Source organism: Gouania willdenowi, chromosome 17, assembly GCF_900634775.1.
Source record: "Gouania willdenowi chromosome 17, fGouWil2.1, whole genome shotgun sequence".
Lineage (NCBI taxonomy): Eukaryota > Metazoa > Chordata > Actinopteri > Blenniiformes > Gobiesocidae > Gouania > Gouania willdenowi.
In genome coordinates, this window is record NC_041060.1 from 24,581,485 (window position 1) to 24,607,999 (window position 26,515).

At 38.1% G+C, this 26,515-nt stretch overlaps 1 protein-coding gene across 3 annotated transcripts; it reads right to left on the bottom strand.

The window, feature by feature from the left end:
• Positions 1-2,807: 2,807 nt before the first annotated feature.
• Positions 2,808-25,046, bottom strand: paxip1 (PAX interacting (with transcription-activation domain) protein 1). 3 transcript variants are annotated; one of them, XM_028471873.1, is made up of 23 exons: positions 24,847-25,046; positions 22,206-22,340; positions 22,082-22,125; positions 20,607-20,670; positions 20,429-20,539; positions 20,251-20,326; positions 19,439-19,927; positions 16,899-17,011; positions 14,759-15,602; positions 12,953-13,047; positions 12,765-12,860; positions 11,226-11,363; positions 11,034-11,155; positions 9,875-10,059; positions 9,636-9,679; positions 8,427-8,491; positions 7,639-7,741; positions 7,384-7,552; positions 5,259-5,359; positions 4,642-4,776; positions 3,771-3,846; positions 3,612-3,672; positions 2,808-3,027 (listed from the first exon to the last, which is right to left on the bottom strand). In XM_028471873.1, the coding sequence occupies exons 1-23, from the start codon at positions 24,925-24,927 to the stop codon at positions 3,012-3,014; spliced, it is 3,363 nt and encodes a 1,120-aa protein (XP_028327674.1). In that variant the 5' UTR covers positions 24,928-25,046; the 3' UTR covers positions 2,808-3,011. The 3 variants fall into 3 exon arrangements, with proteins under 3 accessions (XP_028327674.1, XP_028327673.1, XP_028327675.1); XM_028471872.1 differs by lacking the exon at positions 2,808-3,027 and having other exon boundaries at positions 3,093-3,672; XM_028471874.1 differs by lacking the exons at positions 2,808-3,027; positions 3,612-3,672; positions 3,771-3,846; ... (2 more) ...; positions 7,384-7,552; positions 7,639-7,741 and adding an exon at positions 8,245-8,344.
• Positions 25,047-26,515: the final 1,469 nt, after the last annotated feature.

The window sequence follows — 26,515 nt, forward strand, 5'->3', positions numbered from 1 at the left end:
TCTTCCTCCAGGAAGTCGGTCTCCTCTCCTCCTCACATTGATGACCTCACTCATCCCATCCCTCCATCACACATGTCCTTCATCCCATCTCTGAGCCTCCGTCGCCTCCTTCCCTCATCGTACCGCCTGACCTCGCCCTCCGTCAATGATGGCTCCGCCCACCACAGTGGGAAGGTGCAGCCCACCACCTCGTCCTGCTCTACTCCGAGCTCCTCTTCGTCAGTGTTTATGCAAAACTCTCCAAGCCTCCGCAGGAAATGAACCAAACTAACTACGGCTCCACTCATTATATATATATATATATATATATATATATATATATATATATATATATATATATATATATATATATATATATATTAGTCATACATTTAAGAGTTCATTTTTATTCTTGAAGTAACTCAGGTCATATTTGTCTTCAAATGTAACTATGAGGTAAAATTAAATAAAAATGTACATATATGTACAGAAAAACACTTCATTATAAGAGAAAGAAAATGTGTATTATACAGAGAGAAAAAGCATTTAGAAAGCAAAAGTAAACTAAATTAAAAAAAAAAACACGGAAATTAGTTCAATAAATATTATTTTACATAATAAATTTCTAACAATGAAGCTAAACCTCCTCAGAAAGAAGTATGTTCCAATAAAATACATCACATTAAAAACAGAATTCTTTTAGTCTTATTTCAATCTTAGTCGATTAAAAAGACTGCTACTTATGTCATTGAACAGGTATTGATACATTTTATAACGCCTCACACACACATTTGTTCTGATTATTGATTACCATCATGTCCCACTTCTTATGTCTAATTTCGCCACTGTTTGGACAATATTTATTTTTTTATTGAAATTTAAAAAGTAAGGCATTTTAGTTTAAGCTTCATTCTGCCTTTTTTATTATTATTATTATTCATGGGAACTCTTATTAAAGCTATGATAAAGTGAAGTTAAACTGTCAAAAAACGATAAATGTCAAAAATTCAAAAAATTTAAAAGGGTTAATTAACCTATATTAGCGCTATCTATTTGTTTACATTCAAAACTGTATTTTATATTCAAAAAGTAATTAATGTAACAAATAATCACTTGTTTTTAACCGTGATTCAATGAACACTTGTACTGCGTTAAAGTGTCACGATTATTTGTCAGTTAAACCTTTCTGTTGTCCACTACGGTGAACATGTCATTAAAATAAAAATATGACTATTTTTTATATAACGATAAACGACAAGTTGTTAGTTTTAATGTGGCTAAGAAATGTTTTGAAAGTTCAAATGAAAAATATTTCCCCCCAGGCTCTTAGGAAGAAGACGAGGCCCCGCCCCTAACCAAAAACGACTTGGTGATTGGATGAAATTAATCATTTAGTTTTCCTGTGCTGATGTTGGGATCTAGTTGTTTTTCAAAATAAAAGTACATATAAAATCATACAGAGGTCATAATGTGGCTGAGCAGCAGGACGTTTGTTGTGTAATACATTAATTATTAGGATAGAAGAAGAATGAGTCTCAGATGCAGTGCAGGCGTTTCTTCAACATCCAGTTTTTATTTTGTAAAGAGGGATTTAATGATGTGTGTGAAAGATGTGCCCAGTAAAAATAGTGTATAAAATGTGATTACCAAAGATTAAACATTATCTGTTCCTTGTGTGATTTTTTTTTCTTTTTCTTTGACTGACCAGTACAAAAAAGTATAAACCAGTGTAAACTGGTAGGATTCATTAAAAAAAGAGTCCCAGCTTCACTGCTGTTCTGTTTAAACTGGTGTCCGTGTTAAATAATGACATCCGAGGAGTTGGACTACTATAATAATAATAATGAACACATTTTATTTAAAAGCACACTGTAACCTGGAGTCATAAAAATAAAAAATAAACAATAGATGGTGATGAAATGAAAGCATTTCATTTCTGTAACATAATTAAATTTAAAAACAGAAATGTTTTTTCATTTTCAGAATATAGCTACATTTTTTAACTTGTAAATAAAATGAATAATAAATAATCCAAACTTCATTTTCTTCTTCAAGGTTGCTCATAATAACACAATCACCAGTGGTTGAAAAACATCTCACAATGTTTGCTAAATTAGTCCAGCATTGCTCTGTCAGATACAGCAAACTAGTCACTACTCAACGGCGCATGTCTGGCTGTGTCACTGAGGGGGCGGGGCTGCCAAAGACCCTATGATCTCATTGATGGCACGTGCTTGTTAGTGTTACAGTTTGACTGGTGGTCGTGTTATCTTGTGACTGATTGCGACAGCTGTTCGAAAAGACAAACTAATGAACAGCTGTCATCTGAAGTGTCTTTATTGTGTTGTGATGCTATTAGTGTAAACACTGAGTGTGGCTTGTCATCAATTATCAGAGTGACCAGTTGAGCTGATACACCAACAGATAAACTGCTCTTTGTTTATTTTATATTCTTTATTTCTCTCTTGATTAACACTTCATTTCACCAATTAGGTTGATCCAAAGGCAGAAATATCAAGATTTTGCTCATGTATAAGTAGGGATATCCCAATACAACTTCTTCACTTCCGATATGATACCAATATAATCATGAGTCCTGATTCATTACAAAGACTCAACTCTTTATTTAAATCATTCTTTAACCCATTAGCTGTAAATGAGAGGGCTGACGAGTGCTGTGAGATCAGGGCACGTTACGTGTTCTCTAGCGACGTTTTTCCGTTCATGTTGATTACAGAATGATCCTGTAAGCTGAAATAATTGATCCAGTATTTATTGTGTGGATGAAGTAAATCTGGAGACACAAAAGGAGGCGTTTCACACTGAAGGAGGTTTTTATTGTAAAACGCGGCAAACAGCAGCTGAAGCTTCACACATTCTACGTCAGATCTCATAATTTAAACAATCATCCACAAAAATAACATCAATTCATTTATTAAACAGGTAACAAAAGCTAAAAAATGATTCCATTTCTGCACAGGATACAAACAGGAAGTCAGTGTCAGGGCTGAGCGTGTCCTGGACACTCGGCGTCAGGTGAATTTATACGTGTCAACGTTAAGGAAACACAAAGATCACCGTTACTGCAGCTGCTGAAAGAGTCACATGTCCCTTATTTTATTAGCTTAGGTTGGATTTATTAGCAATCAGAGAAGACACAGGATGGGATTGTTTTATATTACATTTATAATCAAATGACAACATTCTATGATGTATTTAGACATTTATGTACATATGTATTTGTAACAATATTATGTTACCATAGAGACTTTTACTAATTACCATAGCAACCATATTTAAAGTTACTATAGACACAACTTCATTAATTTTACCTTAACATCTACTCAATTTACAGTAGCATCTTAAGTTGTCATAGCAACAACTCCTCAAGATGCCGCAATGACTTTTGAAGTTACCATAGCAACTACGTCTGAATTATACTCACCTAGTATTTCCCCTATTTTAGCCTGAACATAGTGAGGATTTAAAAATCCAGCTTCTTGGAACAGGGACGTGACATGAGTTTAAACTTCATGTGAAACATTCAGCTACAAACAGTGATATTAAAACCTCTTGTTACTCAAAAAATAAATGGCTTCATTAGTTTGTGGCTGATCTGCATTAAAGGATATGAGTCGTAGTCCAGCTTCTGCGTTAGAACTCCAGTCAGGACAAACTCTGCGTTGTGAACGTCTGAAAAACAGAGAGCAAGTGTGTGCGTGTCAGAGAAAACACATTTGTCTGTTAAACTAGTGCGAGAGAGAGTGTGTGTGTGTGTGTGTGTGTCTCACCGAGATTTTTCATGAAGTACTCCCGACACAAGTGGAGGTCGTTATCACAGGAAATCAATATAATCTCTGGAAGGTTCTGCAAACAGACAATGAACAGGAGGTTTAAACACTAGGGATGTCCCGATACAACTTTTTCATTTCCGATATGATATCAATATTGCAGCCTTGCGTATCGGACGATACCGACTTTGATCCAATATCAGCATGAATCATACATACTTTTATTACATTTTTTTCTTTAATAAAAAATTAATAATGACTTATTTTGTAGTGTGGAATGTTAAAGACTTGATCAAGTGATGTTACTCAAACAGAGAACAATCGTCAGCAACAGTAGGTATGAGAAACTGACCCATTTATTATTAACCATTTGGTTATATACATTTTAACTTTCAACATAATATCTACAGTATTCTACAACTGAATAAAATGAAATAAATACATTTTTAAAAATTGTAAATTTGAATCCGATATCCCGTTTTCAGGCTGATATCGGATCGATATCGGATTGGGACACCCCTAAAAAACACACGAGGACGCATAGAGTGTCAAAATATTTACTTGTATTTGGGTTTATTAAGTAAATATCGCTTCAATACAATTAAATATCGAAGCCTACAACTAAAATGATTAAAAACAAATAAATAAACCAATAAAAATGGCTAAAATATATTTTATGTATTTTTGTTTATGTACATACATACCCGGTATGTAAAAGTATGTTCAAAATAGAAGTGTAGCAGTGAAAATAAAATGGTTGCAAAGTGAAAAGATTGGGTGAAGTCTACCTCCCAACAGATAGTTACTAATAATCATCAATAATCTTTGGTTTGTTTCACTCAGTGCATGTAATGGTAGAGTGTTAGCAGACCTTGTTCTGTTTGTGCTCCATGATCTTTCTGTAGGACGGCTGTTTGGCTAGCAGCTTCCCTCCTGCACTCTCCAGGATGGCCTTCATGGTGCTGAGGCTTGGGCAGACGCCAGGGGTGAGGTAGAAGTACTTCCCCTAAACACGCACGCACGCACGCACACACAGTCAGTGAAGAGCAGCTGACACTACAAACACAGGCTTTCACCAACATGCATTTTAACTTCAATAAAGTTGGGGAAACTAAAGATCTATGGCACATCCAGTAAATGAACACAAAACAGAACGACAAATTCATCCATGAATAATGGGAAAAAATGACTTTATAAACAGTCATCCACTTTAATGTAAACAAAGATTTCCAGAAGAGAGACATTTAAGAGTTTGTACATTTAGTCATTTCACTTTGACTAAATCTAGACTTCAATAAAACCAATGCAAAGAGGCTGGTGTCAAATTACAGACACCCAGCATTCATGTTAGCAGGTTCAGCATGCAATTTGCTCAAGGACTTTTAAATGACATTCATACAAGCACAGAGGAGATGAAAACTAGATGGAAACAAAGAGTCATAGACTCCTTTAGAAACATCAGTACGTTACTGTGTGGGCGTGTCTGACCTTGAACAGTGGCGCACTGTGAGCTCGCTTTAACGACTCGTCCAAACTGAAGTTAAACTGTGTCTCTGCCTCGGTGTCCCTTAAAGGGTAGCTCAGCTCGTCTGTAACACACAAAGACACACATGTAAGTCAGCACTTCTCCACAACAGGGTCTCAAACTATGTCTGTTTGAGGGCCTAAAACTTCATGAAAGTCATTCAAACAAAAAAAGAATACAAGCTGCACCCTTAGACAAATCTTATTGATCACATTTATTAATGTATCCATTAAATGCCTTAATTTGACCAGGACTTCTGTTCACCGATTAAACCCAAAATAAAGGATGATGAATGTCCCACCCTCTGCTTTTTATTGGCTGATGTCAGTTTGTGCTAATCACTCACTTTAGAAGCTGAACTCTGGAGCTTTTTCTTAAGAGGTTCCCTATTGGCTTAGAGAAGGGCCAATCAGAGCATGCCTGTTGAGGTGCTTTAAGTCTGCCAGTGCATGGATGTTTGGTGTTATGATTTAAGTGGCAACCATTTCAACTAGTGATCAAATTTAAACAGCCCAACACTTGGATCCACTTTTACATCATCTGCTGCAGCAACTAGCAAAACTAACTGGTTGTCCACCAGTTAACATGGTCACCACTTTCGTCTCAACACCAGGTTGTCAGTCGAGTGCTGCTGTGTTTGTAAATATTATGACTTACCTGGGATGGATGAATCATACAACATCAGGATTTTCTACTCAAAGCTGAAAAAACTGATTTGAGGATGTTAGCTTTAGCTCGAGGCTAAAAGATAAACTAAGACACCAGGACAATATCACAATTGTAATAAAGTCTATTCTTATGTCCTACATCCTGTTTTGTCCTTAGCAGTGTGATTTATAAAGTGAGTCCATTTTTTTATTTGAAGGCTTAACGTATAAACATTTATTTTATAACAATGGGTGCTATATTGTAGCCGTTCCAATATTGCGCCCTCTGCTGGAGACATAAACAAGTGTTCACTGTAGTTCTATTTAGACTGCCAACTAGGCTTTACACAGAGCTGATCGGCTTTATAAATCGGCCGATATTTTGCATTTTATGCAATTAATGTGATCAGCTGTAATGTCAATGCGCCGATCCGTTCAATGACGTCATTGTTGTGATGAAACTTTCTGTAAATACTCCCATTGCATTGTTTTATCCATCTCACTTACACTAGAAAGTTGTTTGCTTTATGTGACACGACTTTAAAGTATTTCACTCACATTTGTGCACTAATGTGAAAACCTATGCGCAAACGGCAAAAATGTCACTCAGTTGGAGCGAAGCGGCTGAGCGCCGGACTTCTTCCCCAGTCTACAGTCTACTGGCTCTGAATGTGGGGACAGCGCCTGCTGTTAGAGTGAGTGTGTGTGTGTGTGTGTGTGTGTGTGTGTGTGTGTGTGTGTGTGTGTGTGTGTAAAAGGGAGAGTCCTAGAGTGGAGCGATGCGCTCCTATTTACTTTTGCTTTCATACTAGAGACTTCTGTCCATTTCAGGGTGATGGTGGACACAGACGCGTGTGTGTGAGTGCCCCACCCCCGCAGTGCACCTGTGAATACAGACTATAAGCAACAGCAGGTTTTGCGATGCCACAGTCAGTAGATATGTATTTGCTCCTAATGCTAATGCTAGTGGAGGCTTCACGTACAGTAGTCCCAGGGTGGTCTGCCTCCACAGCTTCATCTCTTGTAGTCGACACAGCTGCTGTTCAGGGACTAAATTTAATGGTTTAGCTCACATTTACATCTGCAATCGCATTTTTTAAAGTGGAGCCATGACGCTCTTGTGCGTGCAATGTTATTTTCAGGTCCTGCATGGAAAGCTAACTCTTCCACTCCCTCACAGTCACAAGGATGCATTTAGGTCCTGAAACATGTTAACTTTTGATTTTCTGTGAATCTGTATCAGGTAGTACCAAAGGAATTTGGTCGTTACCTAAAAAAACAACCCGACTTCATATGATTGGTGATCGTTTTTTTAAACTCACTGATCGACGATCGGCCCAAAAATCCTGATCGTGTAAAGCCTAATGGCAACTGTGAATAAACGTGCACTAAGCTGTTGAACAGAACGAGTTGACCTCTGACCTCTGTTAGTAACACCTACCCACAAACTTCTGGCTCCTCCAGCTCTCCTCCAGCCACTCGGGGCTCACAATGTGTTTCACCACAGACATGGCAGTGAGAAACTTGACGGTGCGCGTCACCTTGTTGGCAACCAGGTGAGTAATTGTCTGGTTGCTGTCAGGGACTTCACCGCCTAATGCGTGCAACCTCTGCAGAGAGACACACACACACACACACACACACACAAGGTCACACACGCTTGGCACAGAGGTCGCCTAATGGGCGCTTGGTGTACCTTAATGTACAGCTGGGCCTGGACTGGCTCAAAGCCTGTGAACAAGACTCGAGGAGTGCTCTCAGGAGGAAGCTTCTTACTGGGAGACGGAACCTCGTCCAGCCTGTCAGACACACGCACACACACAGATGAGGCTTCCACACACTTCAGGACAACAGAGAACTACGTCAGTGAGAAACAAAGCTATGTCAAATTGTTCTCTCCTTTTCATAAGTCTCTTTTCTTGTTCTCAACACACCAAGCAGAAATATTTTGTTGGCGTGGTGTGTGTTAATTTACTGCCACATGTGTGTGTGCTGAATAAATGGTGTGAACTGACACACCACGGTCACCAAAACCACTCAAACGGTTCAAATGTGTCCCCATCTTGTGTCTTTAGGAGGAAGATGTTACACTTTCAACATATTGAGGGCTTGTAATAAGTTGGTGTGGTGGTTCAACTAGTGATCATGTTATCTTGTGACTAATTATAAGGACATATGTTGTAAAAACTGTAAATGAATGCACAGCTGTCATCTGATATATTTTTATGTATTGAAATAAACAATAGTTCAGATTATTGTAAACACTGAATGACAGAATTAAAGCCTCACTTCTTCTTTAACGTGTCACCAGTTATACAGATCACCAGTTGAACTGAGACACCTACAGGTAAATTGTATTTTTTCCTTCTCAGAGATTTCACTGTGACATTTTCCTCCATCAGCTGAAAAACACATATACTTCACATATGTACATGTGCATACACAAAATGTGTTCTCTGCTTCCATCCACACTTCTCTACTCACCTGGCCTTCTTGTTTGGAGGATTGCTGGAGTCTGTGATTTTCTGTTTATGGAGAAGTTGGAGGTTCTACAAAACACACAAAAACAAAACCTTATTCTGATAACCTTCTATTGATCTTTTTTATGTTGATTACGGTTTGTTGATTTCTGCTGTGGTTATTATCCTCATTAGTTCTTTGCTGTTGGACTTTCACAAATGTTAAAGCAGAACTAAATAACTTGCTCTTAGTTCTCCCCTTAAAGGTCCCTTTGGTTATGTCACTGTCGTAAAAACTCCACACCCACCGCCTGCCCCACCCCACAGCTACATGTGCACCTTTGCTCTCCCAAGACAGCAGCAACCGATCACTGAAAAATCCTAATACAACAGCGACACCAATAGTGCTTTCACACATATACGTAGTCCCATGTGACCATGTGAACAGTATGAGGAAGAGAGACAAGTAAAATAAATGATGTGGAAGTAATTCGGAAGGGAGTGTGGAAATGTGTGTGATGTGTTTGTTTGTGTGCTGACAAAGTGGCTCTGAAAATGAATGAATAGATAGATAGATGGATGGATATTTGTGTGTGTGCTGCCTGATGGAGTTCTGGGTTGCAAGTGTGTGCCTGTTGCAGTAACGACAGTGAGTGTGATTGCTGTGTGTTGCTGCTGAGCTGTCCCTGCATGGAGTTGCTCCGTTCCTCAGACAAAGGTCTTCTCTGCCTTTTTTTACTGGCTCCACCATGATATAAGTTTGAGAAAAGTGAATTTGTAGACAACCGTGTGCAGCCACGGGGCTCGCCATAATCTAGCATTAGTTTGTATTGGGCTGTCGTAAAGCAGTACGTCTTGACACAGAGTAGGAGGCAGGAAAGTTGCAAGTGCTGTTTTCTGGCCCCCCAATCACCCCATGATTGGATTTATTAAGGTGAAAAAGTTACTTAGTTCTGCTTTAAAGTACTTAGTAACCCTTTTAAAAACTGCTTTAATAGTTGTAGTAGGGCTGCTTTGTTCAGTGTTTTTATAAACTGATCACATGACATGAGTCAGTAATTAGTCATTGAGCTGTATTTTTTTTTTTGAACTGATGTAGAAAACATTATTTACCAAACTTTAAAATTAAAAAGGTGAGAAAGTTTCAGCATTTACCAGCTTTTCTTCATTGGCAGACAACATCTGACTCTACCTGTTCTACCTGGGAAGGTAAAGGATCGCTGGAAACACTTACCGCCAGCGCTTCAGGAGACACTTTGATCGGAGTCCTCCAGGCAGCTGCACAGAAAATGTCAACATGTTAGTCTTAACCCCACCCTCAGCAAAAAGCCACATAACAATAAAAACCAGCCACAGGAAGACTGTGAGAGGCTGCAGAGAAAGTCATCTCGACCTTGAACAAAAAACGCTCATGCCGTGGATCGTTTGTGTTGGACCGACACGCTGCGTATGGAGAGCGTGAGGCGTACGTACCCAGCAGGTTGTGGACCAGCTGTGGGTTTGGCACCAGAGGCTCAGGGTGTGTGTAAATGGAGTATCGGCTGTGTTGGATCTGCCTCAAGGCCTCAAAGTTTCCAAGCAGTACATCACAGAGCCACTGAGCGTTCACACAGGAAATCTTCCACTCTTTGGCCTTCTCATATTTCATACCGCTGGCTCTGGAGGAGGAGAAACTACATCAGGCACAATAAAGATTCTGTGATATAAACACACGGTTAAGTCCTGCCCCATTACCCTTTGACCCTGCTCAGCCAGTGCCTCTACGTGCTAAGCTAACCCAAACATGTGGGACTGGTTGGTTACTGGTACAGAGCTCCTTCACAGTCTCAGAGGAAGACAGCACATTTACTGTCTGCAATACGTGGAACACAAAGATTCATCTTCAAGCTTCCTTATCCCTCACTTGGAAAGATACACAACATGACGAAACATTAAAATACACACGACAACAACAGAAATTTAGACTGCCAAGAAAAAAGTCCAATATGCCATAGGACTTAAATTTAGTACACTACACACTACAAACAGCATGAGTTAATGTTTATGCACATGTAGAGTTTCCAGCTACATTTATATAGACACAGGTTAATATAACATAACATAGGTTTGAGCTGTTCAGACTTCTGGACTTGCTTGCTCACATATTTGTACCAAGATGTACATTTATGATGGCTAGGGATACACTGAAATGAGATTCTTGGCTGAAACCGAAAATGAGTAAACCAAGGCTGAAAACCAAAACACCAAAGGAAATGATTATGAAATGTATCTGTACCGTTGCATTTATGGTCATTACAATTGCATAAATTAATGTTAATGTTGAAAAAAAAAAAAAAAAAAAAAAATATATATATATATATATATATATATGCATTTATTATTTCATTCATGGTGCAACATTTTGCGTCCATGTGTTTATGTCTTCTAAACACATCGACCTATCCGTTTAATGGAGAAAATGTGTGATTTTCCCCTAACACATGTTGGTGAGGGTATATTTCCTTTGATGTCACTATTTCCTTTTTCAGGAAGTTAATTTAATGATTTCCATCAGCTTTCCTTAATCACCAAAAATCAGAGGCCCAGAGGAGCTGTTCCCTCACCCACCGCTAAAAAGCCATTATAATCTTACTCTTTGCAGATGAGCACGGTGTTACTACGACACAGGTATCCGGTGTATCGAGCTCCAGCCAGATAAATCATCAGTTTGAGGTCGTCCCTGTCAGCGTCCACAAAACCAGTGAGAGAAATGATCTGATGGGAAACAAACAGTAGAAGGTCACATACAGGAGAGTCAGCAGTGTGTGTTGTACACGTCACGTACGTGCTGGGAGCAGGGTTTGGCTCCCGGAGGGAAGGCGAACGGCAGATGCAGAGTTCGATGAGGCGGGACCATCCTCTTCTTCTTCAGCACCGTGTTGAGCCAGTGAGCAGTGACACAGCGTTTCCCCTCCCTCAGGGCCTTGAGAACACATCCCATTGGTCAGAGTCAACACATATGCACGATCAAATCAGCCCCATTCCTCATACTTCTATACAGTTTATATCCATCCACCTTTAACTCTACTGTGCTGCATTACTTACTAACTGAAGAGACAAAACACTAAAAATATGCAAGCGTTGTGCTACTGGACTGTTTTAGTTCTTCGCTTTTTCTCCTCCTTTGATTTAATAAATAACCTTAGAAATAGAAACTACTTTCTAAACATTTGTGCAAAACTGCTTGTACATTTTTTCAACACAGTTAAGCAGTAAGTGAAAATATTTATTTTCCATATTAAGCAGAACATAGTCAAGAATTATTTTACAGTATTTATAATAATTTATTTATTTTTAATTCATGAGGTTATTAAAAGTAAATAAAATCTGAATAAATTAACATTTATGTCACGCTTTTCATTTATACTTCCTCTTTGACTTCATTACAATAATTAATTACATCATTTTGTAAGAAAGTAAAATTTTTATAAATGCTTTATTTGTTTAAACAAATATTTATAACAATTAATACTGAATAACAATATTTCAAAGGAAGAGTTTCAGTTTGAGAACTTTGCTCTCATTGTGTCTGAAATTTCTAACTTTAAAAGCCAATAAATTCACTGGTTGTACAGTACATTAATAAATGTATTTATCAATGTACGTTATTAATGGATTAACAAACTCCAGCATTTTTTTCTTTCAAGGTTTGCCATTGTCTTAGAAAAATACCAATCAGAAGACTGAGCCAATCAGGGCGATGCATTGATGTTTGGTGTTACGTTTTAAAAGGCAACAATTTTAACTGTTGATCAACATCCACTAGTTGAAATGAATAAAGACACTCAGAAGGATTCCAGTATTATGCAGTATTATGCAATTTTTCACCCATCTCCATTTGTTCAAAGAACCCCAACAACATAATATTTGAGGTTTATTTTCCCAAACTCACCTGTTTTTTTTAAGAGTTTTAGCCTCTGAAAAGTCACTTTCTGAGCACTTCTAAAAACGGGCTGTTTTGAGGCCTTCATGCATATTCATGAGTAGGCGTGTCTATAGACGCTGACTTCATGCCTTGCTCTTGTGACGGAGATCAGTGATCACCAAAGAAATTTTCTTTTTGCAATCCACACACTATTATTTTTTTCAGCCAAAAAACTGCACATTACAGTAAAACACATGGCTATTTAAGCGGCTATTGTGGTTGTGAGTCCGTCTCAGTGCTTCAGTCTGTGTGTTTATAGGGTAGGAGGAGCCAGGATTGTCATAGTGAAAATCATCTAAAAAGGCCTGGCTGTACGGGGTTGGCTGCTCTGAAAATGGCTGGCAGTGAATGAGTTAACCAAAGGAAGATAAAGGTGCTCACGGGCTGTAGCTGCCTTACCTGCACATACATGTTGCTGACTTGGCTCTCACACAGCAGGTGTGTGCAGCGGTTACTCAGTGTAGAGTCCACTGTACCTCCACAAGCCTGGATGACCTGCAGGGAGGACAGTTATTGAGCGTCTTTAATTATTTGTTGATGCTGTTTTAAAGGCAAAGTTTGTCTTTAAACCACAGAAGAAGTCTTACCCTCTTCCACGTGGCCAGGAGTTGTTTGTCCGCCATCTGCTCTGGATAATCAGCCACAGCAAACACACAGCCCAGCAGGAAGCCATCCTGTGGTACTGAGAGGATGTAAGGAGAGCCAGTTAGGCTCTGAACTAAACAACAAGGGCTGAGAATAGTGATGCAACAACTCAACGGTCTCATAAACTATCATAATAAACTAGTATGGTTGATACTTATGTATACTTTTCAAACATGGGACTCCTTAGAAACAACATGAACTATTCACAGCTTCCAAATCATTGCTGCTTTAAAATGATCAAAAAGAGGTAGGCTGGAATAAATGGGATTATCTAATCACAGAATCAATAATCTGTGTATTGTATGTCGACATCTGTCTCCTTGCATGGTATAGATGTACAAAGGATAGATCTGTTCCTGTCAGAGTGAAATGACAAAATATAAAAGTAAAGTGTAATATTTTGAGATAGCGTACACCAGTGTTGGGAACGTTACTTTAGTAATTAGTTATAGTTACTCACTACTTGTTCCAAAAAGTAACTGAGTTAGTAACTGATTTACTCTATAATAAAAGTAACTCATTACCACGGAAAGTAACTATTTGTGTTACTGTTAAAAAAAAGTTGATATATGTCAAAGAATTCAGTTTTTTTTAGATGCGTGTCGTCGTGAGGTGCTTCATTAAATTTGAGTTGCTTACAACAGATGTCGACAAAGTCTTCACTACGGGATATAATGAACACTTCACATGTACGTTCTTGCCTTTGACCACAATTAATTTAAAGTAGTGTTTGTATCGTCACCTTAAAAAGGCCAACCATCTCTGCTGCTTCATCAAATCTGTTGTGATTGTGTGTGTGGTGCGTGTGATGGCACGTGAAACATGACGCCGCCTTAGCCAATCATAATCGCTCACCTTGTTTCTAACCCACCTCCTAAATGATATGAAGCCAGGGATGCTCTCGGTTAAGTTTGTTCAATCAATGACTGTAACGCACCGCATTTAACGTTCAGTAATTTTAACGGCGTTGTAACGGAGTAAAAAGTAATTAGTTAGATTAACCAGTTACTGAAAAAAAATGCTGTTACCTAACGCCGTTATTTTAAATGCCGTTATTCCAAACACTGGCGTGCATCAGGGTTGGGGTCAATTATAATTGTAATCATGTAATTGATAATTATACAGATGATGAAATTATAATTGTAATTGAAAGAATCTGTCGCTGTTGTAATCGTAATTGAGTTCAGATAATTGACTTTGTAATTGTAATTGACAGTTTTTATAGAATTTTCATGCCAATTTCATTAAACACAAACTTGTGGAACCACGTTAAAGATTTATGGCTTACACATGCGTAGTTAACAATTATTAAAATATGTTTTCCCCTACCTGTCAGTTCTCTCAAGGATCATTTTACAATTTACTGACAGAAAAAGGCTCAGACACCTGCACCAAAAATATGAATATATAATGTTTTCATTGATTAGGAAGCCTAACAAGGTAACTAAGAGATGAAAAACAATGAGATGATAGATAATATAAGATTTAAAACATGGGTCAAAACTGACCCATTGTCATAAGAGGTTTTATTCAGGGTCAGAAATTATGATTAATTGAATTTGAACTTTAGGAATTGAGAGCGTAATTGTAATTGACTTCCAGAATTAAAATAATATTTGTAATTTTAATTGTAATTGGAATATGGATAATTGAAAACAAAATGTAAATGCCAACAAACCCTGGTGTGCACATAGCAGAATGGTGATTATGACTGTTTTCAAATGTTGACCTGTAAGTCTGATACTCACGCTCTTGTCCTGGCTCGTGTCCAAACAGCTGGGAAACCTGTTGCACCTGCGGCTGCAGCGTGGTCATTGGTGGTGGCTGCTGCGTTTGATTCTGCACGGCCTGCTGCTGATTGTGCAGATGCTGCTTCTGCATCTGTTGCATGTGCTGCTGCTGCAGGAAGTGCTGCTGCTGTAAGTGCTGTTGGTGCAACTGCTGCTGATTGAGCTGCTGCTGGTTCTGCTGCTGCTGTTGCTGTTGCTGCTGCTGCTGCTGCTGCTGTAACATCTGCATGCGCTGCTGCTGAAACTGTTGGAGCTGCTGCTGCAGCACCTGCTGCTGCTGAAGCTGCTGCAGGCCTGGTCGTAAAGGTTGCTGCTGCGGCCGCAGCTGCTGCTGGGGGAAACCGTGCTGCTGCTGCTGCTGAGGAAACATCTGCTGCTGGTGCACAAACTGCTGCTGCTGTTGTTGTTGTTGTTGTTGTTGCTGTTGTTGTTGCTGTTGTTGTTGTTGCTGTTGTTGTTGTTGCTGTTGTTGTGACATCTGAGGAAACGCTTGTTGATGTGCGACCTGCTGTGGTTGATGTTGCTGTTGAGTTTGCAACTGCATCATTTGATGCTGTGGTTGAAGGTGCATGATCGGATGTTGTTGCTGCTGTAACTGTTGGTGCTGCTGTTGAGGAAGCCGGTGCGCTTGGTGCTGCTGCTGCTGCTGCAGCATTTGTTGCTGCTGCACACTGAGCGGTGGCCCCACTAGCTTGGTCTGGTTGAAGAGAAGAGCATTGGTGCTGTTGACGGGTTGAGCGTGGCTCTGATTGGTGTGCTGATCCAACGGCTTTGCCTGATTCCCTGTGAAATTCTGGATTATCTGTGGAGGAGAAGAAAAGTTTGAGTGAACTAAGGGTGTGCCAAAATATCGATACGGCGATATATATCGCAAGGTTTCCTCTAGCGGTACGTTATTGATTCACTGGCGCCAAATATCAATATTTTATTTCTTTATTTTTTTACTTATTACACAAGTGAAGTATAGGGCCCAATAAAATCCACGTTAACGAAATCAAATGGACAGAATCAAATGGACAGAATCAAATGGACAGAATCAAATGGCAGCAGCACTCTGAGCATCTTCACCTGCTCAGAGTGTGTTAACATCTCATCAGAGCTACAGAAGATCCGTGGGAAAAGTTGCGTGTTGTTGTGGACGAGACGATCGATGCCAGGGTAATGCACTGACTGAAATGTTTATTTTTATATGCAGTGAAATTTTCCAGTTTTCATATAACAAGTTCATTCTGCTTGTTAAGGATCACTGATATGTTTTAATGTTTACTGAGAAGTTGATATTACTAACCCTGAAATGACTATTTTCTGTATCCATTTTTAAAGTTAATTTGCACAAACATCATTAACAATATTTTGGTGAAACATTATATTGTATCAGTCTTCCCTTAAAGCTAAGCTTCACAAACTGTGTTTCAAAGTTCTGTGTTCAGGATTTAATGGGCGAGTCAGAAATCAGGACTGCGTTACGGAAGGAGCCCTCATTAGCATAAACGCGCCCCTTCTGCTGAAGCACACCAAAGTTCCGCGGCCTACAGCGGGAGCAATTCGCCCGCTAGCCAAAAACAAACCCCATATTTGAACTCAGGGGAATAAAACGCATCCGCTGGTGCCACATTTTCCATGAAAGAAGTGTTTGTTTTTCCATGATTTTGAGACCTAATTTTCTATACTATTTTTTTTTCCATCTTTCAAATTTGGCTCAGTGGTCAATGACACATGTTTCTGTGGTGTGACAAACTCATAACACAAATTTGTTTCTGCTTTACAGGGACATTAACTCCTATTACGACAGACTAGGCCTTTAAACTCAGAATATTCAAATTGTTTCCAGTTAGGATTACACTGGTTGATGAAACTGTGTATAATGTGGCCCCTAAAGTACAATGACTTTGACACTCCTTGTTTACAGAGCTTCAAGTGAACCAATCTGGTGCTCCCTGGTCTCATTTAGAGCTGATGAATGAAATGCAGCTAAAGATCTTTTTAACATTGCCTTCCTTTGTATAATTCTCTTAATATTTATGGTTAATCTATTCTTGGCATTAAAACTGGCATGACGTTAGAAATCTACAGCTTGATCTACGACAGTGAAACTCACGTGTGTCACGTTGGTGGGCCGGCCAGTTGGCTGCATGTCCGAGTTGTTGGTGATGTTACGGAGCGTTCTCACTGCCGGACTCCACCCAGGAATCCCCTCCTGCCCTACAACACCTGATGAGAGCGGAGAAGGAGAGATTCGATCAAGAAAACAAAAGTTAAGACTTTATTCGTCCCGTGATGAGGGAAACCAGACCTGAGCGGAGCAGGAAAATGAAAGAAAACGGTGAAAGAGCAACATTGACATATTGTTGTGCACGGCTGACTGACAGACGGTTTAGTTGTGTTTTCTTACCATCAGAATAACTCATTAAAATACAGCAAACTCACAGACACACACAGTCACCATGAAAATATAGGAGCTGTTACTGTCTTCATAATTGATTTTACCACACCAGTATTCATGTTTGGATTAGGGCTCAGCACCAAAGATCATCTCTACATGTTTGTTTCCCAGTAAAACTTTACAAAAGCGCAAAGACAACGCGTCCACTTAGTCGACGTACATTTTTTGCATCAATGTGTTATCTTATATACATATAGGTTGTCCAATGTCCTACGCCAGTCCAGTGGTGTTGGTAATGTAGGGCTGGGCGGTACACCGGTTCATACCGAATACCAGTATATATTTTTGTTATGACATGAATTTTTAATATGGTGTCGTACCGGTGTATTCGATTACACAACTTTTGGAAGGCTACGCTGCTCCCTTTTCAACGTTGCACTTCTAAATAGGAAGGTAAACAGTAGCGCTCTGGTGTTAGTTGTCGTGTAAATCATACGTGTAAATGGAACAGAAAGACACAGTTGAAAGCTCTGAAGCTGCATGTGAGCACGTGCCTGCGTGCTCATGCCTCTGCTATAGGAGAACAACTCACGGACACAGAGGCATGGTTAGCTTAGCGTGTCGGCAGTAATACACAAAAAAAGAGAGCAAAGGATCACAGTTTGTAATTCCTATAATGCGGAAATAAGTTCTGGTGAAACTACAAACAAAACGCTACCTTATTCACCATAAGAAACCACCACACCACTAAGTACGCAGCATTTAAAGCAAGAAATCAAACTAATGCTGAAGCTAAGCTAGCACGGCAAAGAGCCATTGGGCTGCTGTTGCAAACATGTATTACTACTAGTGTGGAATTATTCTACAATATTCACTCACCATGACAGTAAAATAAACCATTCTAAGTCAATCTACTGCAGTAATTCATCTCTCAACCAGTAGAAAAAGCTGTGAACACCTGATTATGCATAAAAAAAAAATACTGTGACATACATTTTTGGTCATATCGCCCAGCCCGATGGTAATGCAACGCAAATCTAGCCGCTAAGCTCAGAAGCACAACTTCCAAAATAATTTAACTAGTATCATATTATTGGTATTGATATTACAAATTTAATTAAAAAATATAATTCTAAATTAATATTTTTGGAAGTTGAGCCTCTGAGTAGTATATTAAAATAAATATATGCATGGTGTGGACTGATTTGCTACTGTGAATATTCATGTGTTTTTTCTTTCGCCTCTTTACAAAAATGGAGACAGCAGTGTTGACGATTTTTTAAAAGAAAAAAAAAAAGACTTTGCGGACCCCAGGAGGATATTTTGAATATGCTTTTCTGTGCATGTTTAAATAAAGAAATGTTCAATAAATGTTGAAATGTTAACAAGAGACGGTTAGAGATCCTTATTGAATGACTAATAGCATTGATCAAGTGATGTTAAATAATCATTACCTGAAAAAATAATCATTAGGGACAGCTCTAGCAGGGTGTTGTACACTGCTCAGAGTGCTGCTCAATGCTAACTTGCTAGCTGCAAACTGCGGAACGGACTTCCTGAACGGGGTCATTGAAATACGTCACTGTTCTGAAGTTAGCAGCCAGCTAGCGGACTAGCCAGCAGGAATCACCTGTGGAGTCCTTTCAGCAGACAACATTAAAGCACAGACATAACTCATAGATTGGAAATTTCTAGATCTGTGAATCACATTGGTATCAGAACCCGATGCCAACACTGAAGCGGATTTCCAGCCGCTTCTTGTGAGCACAAAAAAATGTAAGGTCCTAAAAACATATTTCCTTCAAAAGCACCTTCATTGTGACTGCCATGTGTCCTTGTACTTTCATTTAGAAATGTCTTGATCCGATATCGGTCCAATATCAGCCTGAAAACAAATATCGAATTCAAATTTTTTTATTTCTTTTTTTTAATTCAATTATAGAATACTGTAGATATTATGTTGAAGGTTAAAATGTATGTAACCAATTGGTTAATAATAAATGAGTCAGTTTTTCTCAGACCTACTTTTGCTGACTATTGTTCTGTTTGAGTAACATCACTTGATCAAACCTTTTCTAACATTCCACACAACAAAATAAGTAATTACTATTCTTTTTATTAAAGAAAAAAACAACAACAAAAAATAGTAATAAAAAAAAGTTGTATCGGGACATCCCTACTTTCATTTATTTTACGATACATTTTGTGTTTCGTGTGTGTCTGTGCGCATGTGTGTCTCTGCTGTGCTCACTGACCTGGCTGAGCTGAGTGACCGACAGCAGCAGCAGATCGAGCCTCGGTCATGGCCGCTCCGCTGCCTGGAACAGGAGGAACGCTGGCACACAGGTTGATCAGCCCGCTGCTGTTGGACTCTTTCATTCCCACGGGGCCGACCCGCCGTCTCACTGCTCTGTTCGGAGCAGTGGAAGTGACCACCTCTGCTGGTGTCCAGTTGAGGTTTTGTCCGTCCTTTTCTGTGGAAAAGTCATCGTCGGAGTCGTCAAACATGCGCTCACTCCGACGCTCCGGTTTGTGAGGCGAGGAAGTTGGGGAGATGGAGTTCAGTCGTTTGGGTCCAGGACGCCGGCGAGGGCTGGATTCCTCACTGGAGGAGCCGCCGCTGGACCGTCGAGGGCTGGAGCTTCCATCGGAACGCTGGTCGAAAGACTCATCCTCGCTCTCCTCCTCTGGTTCTATGAAGGTGAGTCTGGGATGGTAGAGCGACTCGTCCTTCTTGCTTTTGTCTGGGAACAGTTTCAAATTAATAAATATTTATTTATTTTTTACAAATGAGACACAATTACTTTGTTCTGGTGGAAATCTTCAAAAATAGAATTAATTAAAAACTTAAAAAAACATTTCCTGCAAATTCTCTCTAGAACCTGACAATACGAACTGACAAGATTTAGTTTTTGTTATTCCCACAAAGAAAGAAAGCAAAAAGCAAGAGAACTGTGGATAGCATTAAGGCAAGACAAGGAAAATGTATTTGTATAGCGCATTTCATACACAAGGCAACTCAATGTGCTTTACATGATAAAACATTCAACAGCTTAAAATCAAGGACCTTTGACAGAATCCGTTATCCAGTCCAAGGTGACGATCTTGATGCCCGGGTGTTTCTGCGCGCACTCGAACTTGGCCTGATGACAAAACATCACAAGGCATAAGAAGCCAGCTCTGAATTCACATTCTGCCTTAACAAACACAACATAACCACAGACACAACAGACAGCAGCACTGACCCCCTTAGGCTCCTTCACCACCAGGTGAGTGACCTTCTTGTTGAGGTTGAGTTGACATTCGCCTCCGTAAAAGGTGATGTAAGCCCACAACGTATTGAGATCGTCTGGCAACTGTAGATGAACAGACAACACTGATCAATAAGAAAGGATGCTCTCTCTCACACACACACACACTTACACTGGGCAGGCAGGCCGTCACACCAAAGAAGATCTGTCCTGATTCTGGTGAGAAACCAGTGACTCTGAGCAGCTGCTGGTTATGGATTACAATGATGATTGAACCAATACTGACTTTTACATCCTTACATGTACAGTATGTATCTTAATTAAAATAACACATGTCATTAGTAAGTATAAGAATTAAGAGCAAAAATTTTACCTAGGGCAGCAATAATATATAATGTTTATAATGGTATAAAATATGAATACTTAAACATAATAAAAGGTATATATTGTGATAGAGAATATTTCTCTTACATATATACATATATGTATATACATGTTCATTTTAATTGATGAAATTTGTGTTGTCAATATGAAATAGTATAATATTAATATTATGTACACGTCATGTACATTCATGTATGTATGTGTACAGTATATATGTGTGTGTATCTATGTAATATGTGATATGTGCATGTATGAACTGTAAATATAAAACTTGTGTAGAATATATATTAAATATGTATGGTAAAAACAGTAACATAAGTTTGTGTGTGTGTTATAATCTAGAGCAGTGATTCTCAACTGGTGGGTCGGGACCTAGAAGTGGGTCGCGGACCTGTACTAGGTGAGTCGTGGAAACTGCTGGTAAAAAATAAATAAATAGCCTGCTTAATGTCTCTCATGTTGGACTTGTCTTTTATTTTGAAAGAAACTTTTTTTTTTGACAGGCATGCTGTGAAATGAATGTTACACAGGAAAATACGTAGATTTATGTTTTAGAAAAGACTACATATATGTGTGTTTTCAACAGCTATTTTTGAAAAATTAAATTTGGTCGGTTGAATTCTCAAAAAAAAAAAAAAAAAAAAAAAAAAAAAAGTGGGTCGCGATTTAATGACTGTGGCAAAATATGGGTTCCAGGGTGAAACCAATCGAGAACCCCTGATCCAGACAGCCTTGTTATGTTGTGATGCGGTAGGTATATATAGGCTTTTGCTTCAACCTACACCCTTTCGGCTAAAGAATTAAGATAATTGAATGTTGTTTTTCTTTTTCTGAAGACTGCTGAAATAAAATTCTAATTCAATTTAATTTAATTTAATTTAATTTAATTTAATGAAATCCATGAGAGGACCATTGAGGTGTTTTTGTTTATTTTATTTTTTTTTTACCAACAATGTATTTTGATGCTGGAGCATTTACACCTGGCGAGGTAGAGATTAGAGGCGAGGTAACAAATAACATAAGTGTGATTAAATCCGTGGCCAGATAATGAAATATGAAGCTGGTCACTGTAGGGCTCTGTTATGGTGGTCTGAGCTTAGGAACCAAATTCCATACATCCTGCACTCTTTCTGCAATGACACTATAAAAGGCCTACAGTTGCTGTAAATATACGGTTATATATTAAAACGAGCCTCCCTCAATCAGTATTAATGTTTGGTTAACAGTTATTCCAAGGATTTGGACTCAGTGGTGAAAGGATACGGTAACAGATCTCCACATCGGACGGAGAGGATCACCCAGGACGGCTGCAGAAGAAAGAACATGAAATTACCTCTTGGTCATTTCTCAGCCTTTCTGAAGTTTGTGAAACCCACACAAACCTTACCTTCACAACGGGCAGATCAAACACCTCTCTGGACTCGCCCACCTCTGGGTTGTCACCATCCTCTGCAATGATGTGAGTGGCAAGAGCATTGTAGGAAACTTCCTTTCCTTTTCCTGATTTCAACAGCTGCACCACCTGCAAACAGGAAATAAATAGATACCACAGTTAATCATCAAGTTATTAAGTAATAATTAAACGGTTCATAAGATATCATGTGATCTAATAAAAAATGCAATATTGTGACTGATAAACATATTTTAGGCTGCTATTGATTTGTCTCGGATAGTTTACAGTTTTTAGACACAAACACTGGCATTTGAGACACAATGACCACAACATGTAACTCATGCACCCAGGCCCTGAACCAATTCTGCTACGCAACAAGTACCTGCTTTACATTTCCAGTGGTAAAACACGCCTTTTTCACCAGGGCGTCATCGCGACAGGATGAGCATGTGCAGAACAACCGAAAATTTAACATATACAAGATCGAGGAATTCAAATCAGAATAAGCCACCCACTTAATTCCATTTTCATTCAGGGTAAGGTGTTTATGAGGTCAGTTTAAAGGGGATTTAATTTTTATTCTGAATTAAAGGGAAATTAAAGCTCTCAAGTAAATGTAGCCACTGAACAAAAAAAAGGCACAAGTCATTATGATGAATGGAGAAGTGTTTTCCATTCCTCATAGTAATGCTGAACGATTAACCTTAAGCGCATTGATATTGAGGTTTTCACCACTGCGATAACGTAACCTCAGATGTTGAGGTTTTTTCGTTCATCTCCATCATTTGAGTGATATATATGTTCACCAATCATAATTGCAGAGAACCGCCTTCCTGGGCTGCTGGCCAATCACAGATGTTACAGGACACACGCTTGTATGCTCTAACAACTACACTAGGGCCCTATACAGTCTACGCTAATGGATTCACGGAATCAACCAATGAAAACGGAATCTACTGTTCAACGCGGAAATGGACAGAATCTGGTTTAAACGCCATCACCGTGAGGGAAAGGACGCTTTTTTATGCGGAAATGTCCTTCCCACTCTCATCCCGGCCGCTTCAAACACCACCTAAACCACCCGAAAAAACTGGCAAAAACTATGCCAATCATCACTGACTCCGAAATCAGAGCCGACCAGTGCCCGCTTAACTTTAACGTGTCTATAAAGCTCTGTCTGTTTCTCATGTGGCGCTGCTGTGCGCCGTGAAAACATAATCAGCTTCACCTGCTCAGAGCGTTTAAACATCTCATCAGAGCTACAGAAAATCTGTGGATAAAGTTGTTCTGTTGTTGTGGACGAGACCATTGATACCAGTGATTGTAGAGTATTAAATATTGTAGATTAATGATAACTTCTGATACTGTAAAATATTCTGGCCCCTAATGGTGAAAAAACACTTCATACACGTGATGCGTCTTGCACATTTATTTTTGTTTAATCATTACGTTCTAGAATGATGTCATCAGGATCATTTAACATAGTTTAATTTAATAAGTTGATCAAAACTTAATCAATAAACCTAATCAGATTCAGTAAACCATACAGTCAGAATAATCCTTGTCACTACAACTTATATCTACCATTTCATTGTATCTTACTTTATTTTTGACATACATTTTTGTTTAATTATGGGTTTTTAAGTATTAGTATTTATTTTGTTTCCTCACAGGAGTTAAAAACTAATATTTTCTGGGAAAAAAAAAAAATTAATATTTCTAAAAAATAATTTTAAAAAAAAAGGAATTTTAAAAAATTGATGTGGAAAACAGAATGAAATATTTTTGAAAATTGTAAATCAAATCAAAATCGCAATATCTGTCAGAAAAATCCCAATTAGGTTTTGTGTCAAAATCGTGCAGCCCTACCTCATAGTGTTTTACATTGAGCACATCTGTGTTCAACTATAAAAGTCTATTTATATGATGGTTTGTGTGCGTCATTTAAAAAACTAAAACACAATCTGGAGAATAAATATCATTGTTTTGAATGCAAAGTTTAATTTTGCAGGAGAATTGAGGAGTTTTGGACATTATGTGTTTATTTTAAATTTATTTTTATTATTAGGTCTGAGAGTATGAGGCATGCTTTCAGAAAATGTGCATAAACAATCGAGAAAAACTGTAAATGACCATCACAGCAAGAAGGTCCTGGGTTCAAGCCCTGGGGTGGACAAGTTGTTATGTATGGATATCTGAAATGATCAGTTACCTCTTTACCATCAATAATCAGAGCTAACTCTCAGATAACTGGAGGAAGAAATAAAACGTCTTAAAGTCTATACTAATTCCTATATTTTTAACGTAACTTCTCTTATTGTGGGCTGTTTAGTCACACGGTGAAATATGGTCACAGATTCTGACAGGTTACACATTTCAATACAACACTGAAGGGAATGGATGAACCGTAAACTGGAGGCAGGCTAGCTTAGTGCTAACACTCTCAGCCTTGCCTCAGTCAAAGTAACAGAAGGATAACACATATAAACTCTCGGTTTGCAGAAAAATATCAGCAGTGAGTCCTGGAGACGCACTGAAGCAGTGGCCGTGCAGCACCCTGATGTTTACAGTCTGTACGAACCGCACAACTTAGCATGCTACAACGTTAGCCGGAAAAGCTAACGTCCAGTCTCACCTTTGGATCGATGTCCCCGACTACGTAGAATTTGACATCCTTAAAGAGTTCATCAGATGCCCGGCCTTCCTCGTCAGACATAATAGTGGGTTGTGTTCATAGAAACATTAGTTTAACAGCAGCTCCACTGTAGAAGAGGGCAGAGTGTCACTCAAAGATCAGTGGGTGTACCAGAGGTACGTAGCGCCAAACCGCTGAGCGGCGCGCGCTCCGGTCTGTACCATCCTCATACATTTTAGGGGGTGTACATTTCCTCAAAGTTTTATTTTTAAACCTCTTTCAACCAACTATTATGAAATAGATACAATCATTGTAACACTCTTCAATACTTCTAATAAAGTGAGTTTGATTTAAAATATTTGCATACGGATTAATGACCCCTAAAGCAGGGGTCCTAAACCGCGCGTTTTTGGCACCTTCGTTGTGGCTTCCGGAATCTGTGACGAAAGCAAAATGTCAACAATAGTTTTTTGTTGTTGTTGACATTTTGTTGTCAAATTATTTTTTTAAAGAAATTATTATTGATTTTTTTTAAAATTATTTTTATGATTAATGATTAATATGAATATGAATATGAATATGAATATTGTTATGCTTTACTTTAGAAAGCCATTAAAAGTGGGTTGCAAAAAAAACGAACAAACCAAAAAAAAAAACTATATTTATAGTAATTTTATTTCTCACATTTTTTGTTTTAGTGCATTTATAAAACAGGTAATGGTACATTTTTCTGTGTAGTTTTACTGTGTTTAACCCGTAATTATTTATTTTCCCCACTCTTTTGCAGGTTGTCAATAAAAAAAATAAAAATAAAAATTTTAATTTAAAAAAAAACAAGCTCTTAAATATTATTATTTTTTTGACTAAAATTGTAAAAGTAAATATTTTCCTGTCCAGCCCATTTAGTTTCTATGACCTATAAAAATAAAATAAAAATAAAACATTTGTATATGTATGAAATTAATTATTAACTGAATAAAAGCAAAAATAAAAATAAATTATATTTGTATTTTCTTTTTTATTTACACTTATTAATCAATCTATATTTAAATTTTGGATTATTTTTTTATTATTGCAATATTTTTTGCATTTGTTTATTTAAAGATGTATTTATATTTGTATTTATATTCTAACTTTTGTATCTCATTTGGGGGGGCCTGGAGTTTAAATGGGGTCACCTAAAATGTCTAGTGATTGATTTAAAAAAATAAAAAAAATAATTTGCAAATTAAAATCTTAAACAATGTTTTTCTATACTTTCACTTTGTCAAATAGACAATAATAATAATAATAATAATAATAATAATAATAATAATAATAATACAATGCAGTATAAAAATGTCTTAGCTGGCACAACTTGTTACTAATACTGGCAACTCTGCATTTGTAACAAAGTATATCAAACTTGATCTAAAACTATACTTCTAGAAAAAAAAAAATGTCTTTAGGGTTGCGAGAAATTCTTGATATTGAAATGGGTTCACGATCCAAAAAAGGTTGGGAACCTCTGCATTAGGTATGACCGTATTCTAGGCTTACGTTCAAGGTTTTTGAAACCATTGTGGTTTGTACCATAAAAACAGCTATTTAATGTCTGCTTAAACAAAAGATGCACTTAGTATTACATTTGATTAGTTCTTTAGTGTTTGTTAAATATACCTCATGATGT

Excerpts from the sequence above, each read along its gene's own strand:
- paxip1 (XM_028471872.1), bottom strand. The coding sequence starts at position 24,927 with ATGTCTGACGAGGAAGGCCGGGCATCTGATGAACTCTTTAAGGATGTC. Across the intron at positions 15,603-16,898 it reads GGCCCACCAACGTGACACAC|ATAATCCAGAATTTCACAGG; the intron begins GTGAGTTTCACT and ends TCTCCTCCACAG. Across the intron at positions 3,847-4,641 it reads TGGAGCACAAACAGAACAAG|AACCTTCCAGAGATTATATT; the intron begins GTCTGCTAACAC and ends GTCTGTTTGCAG.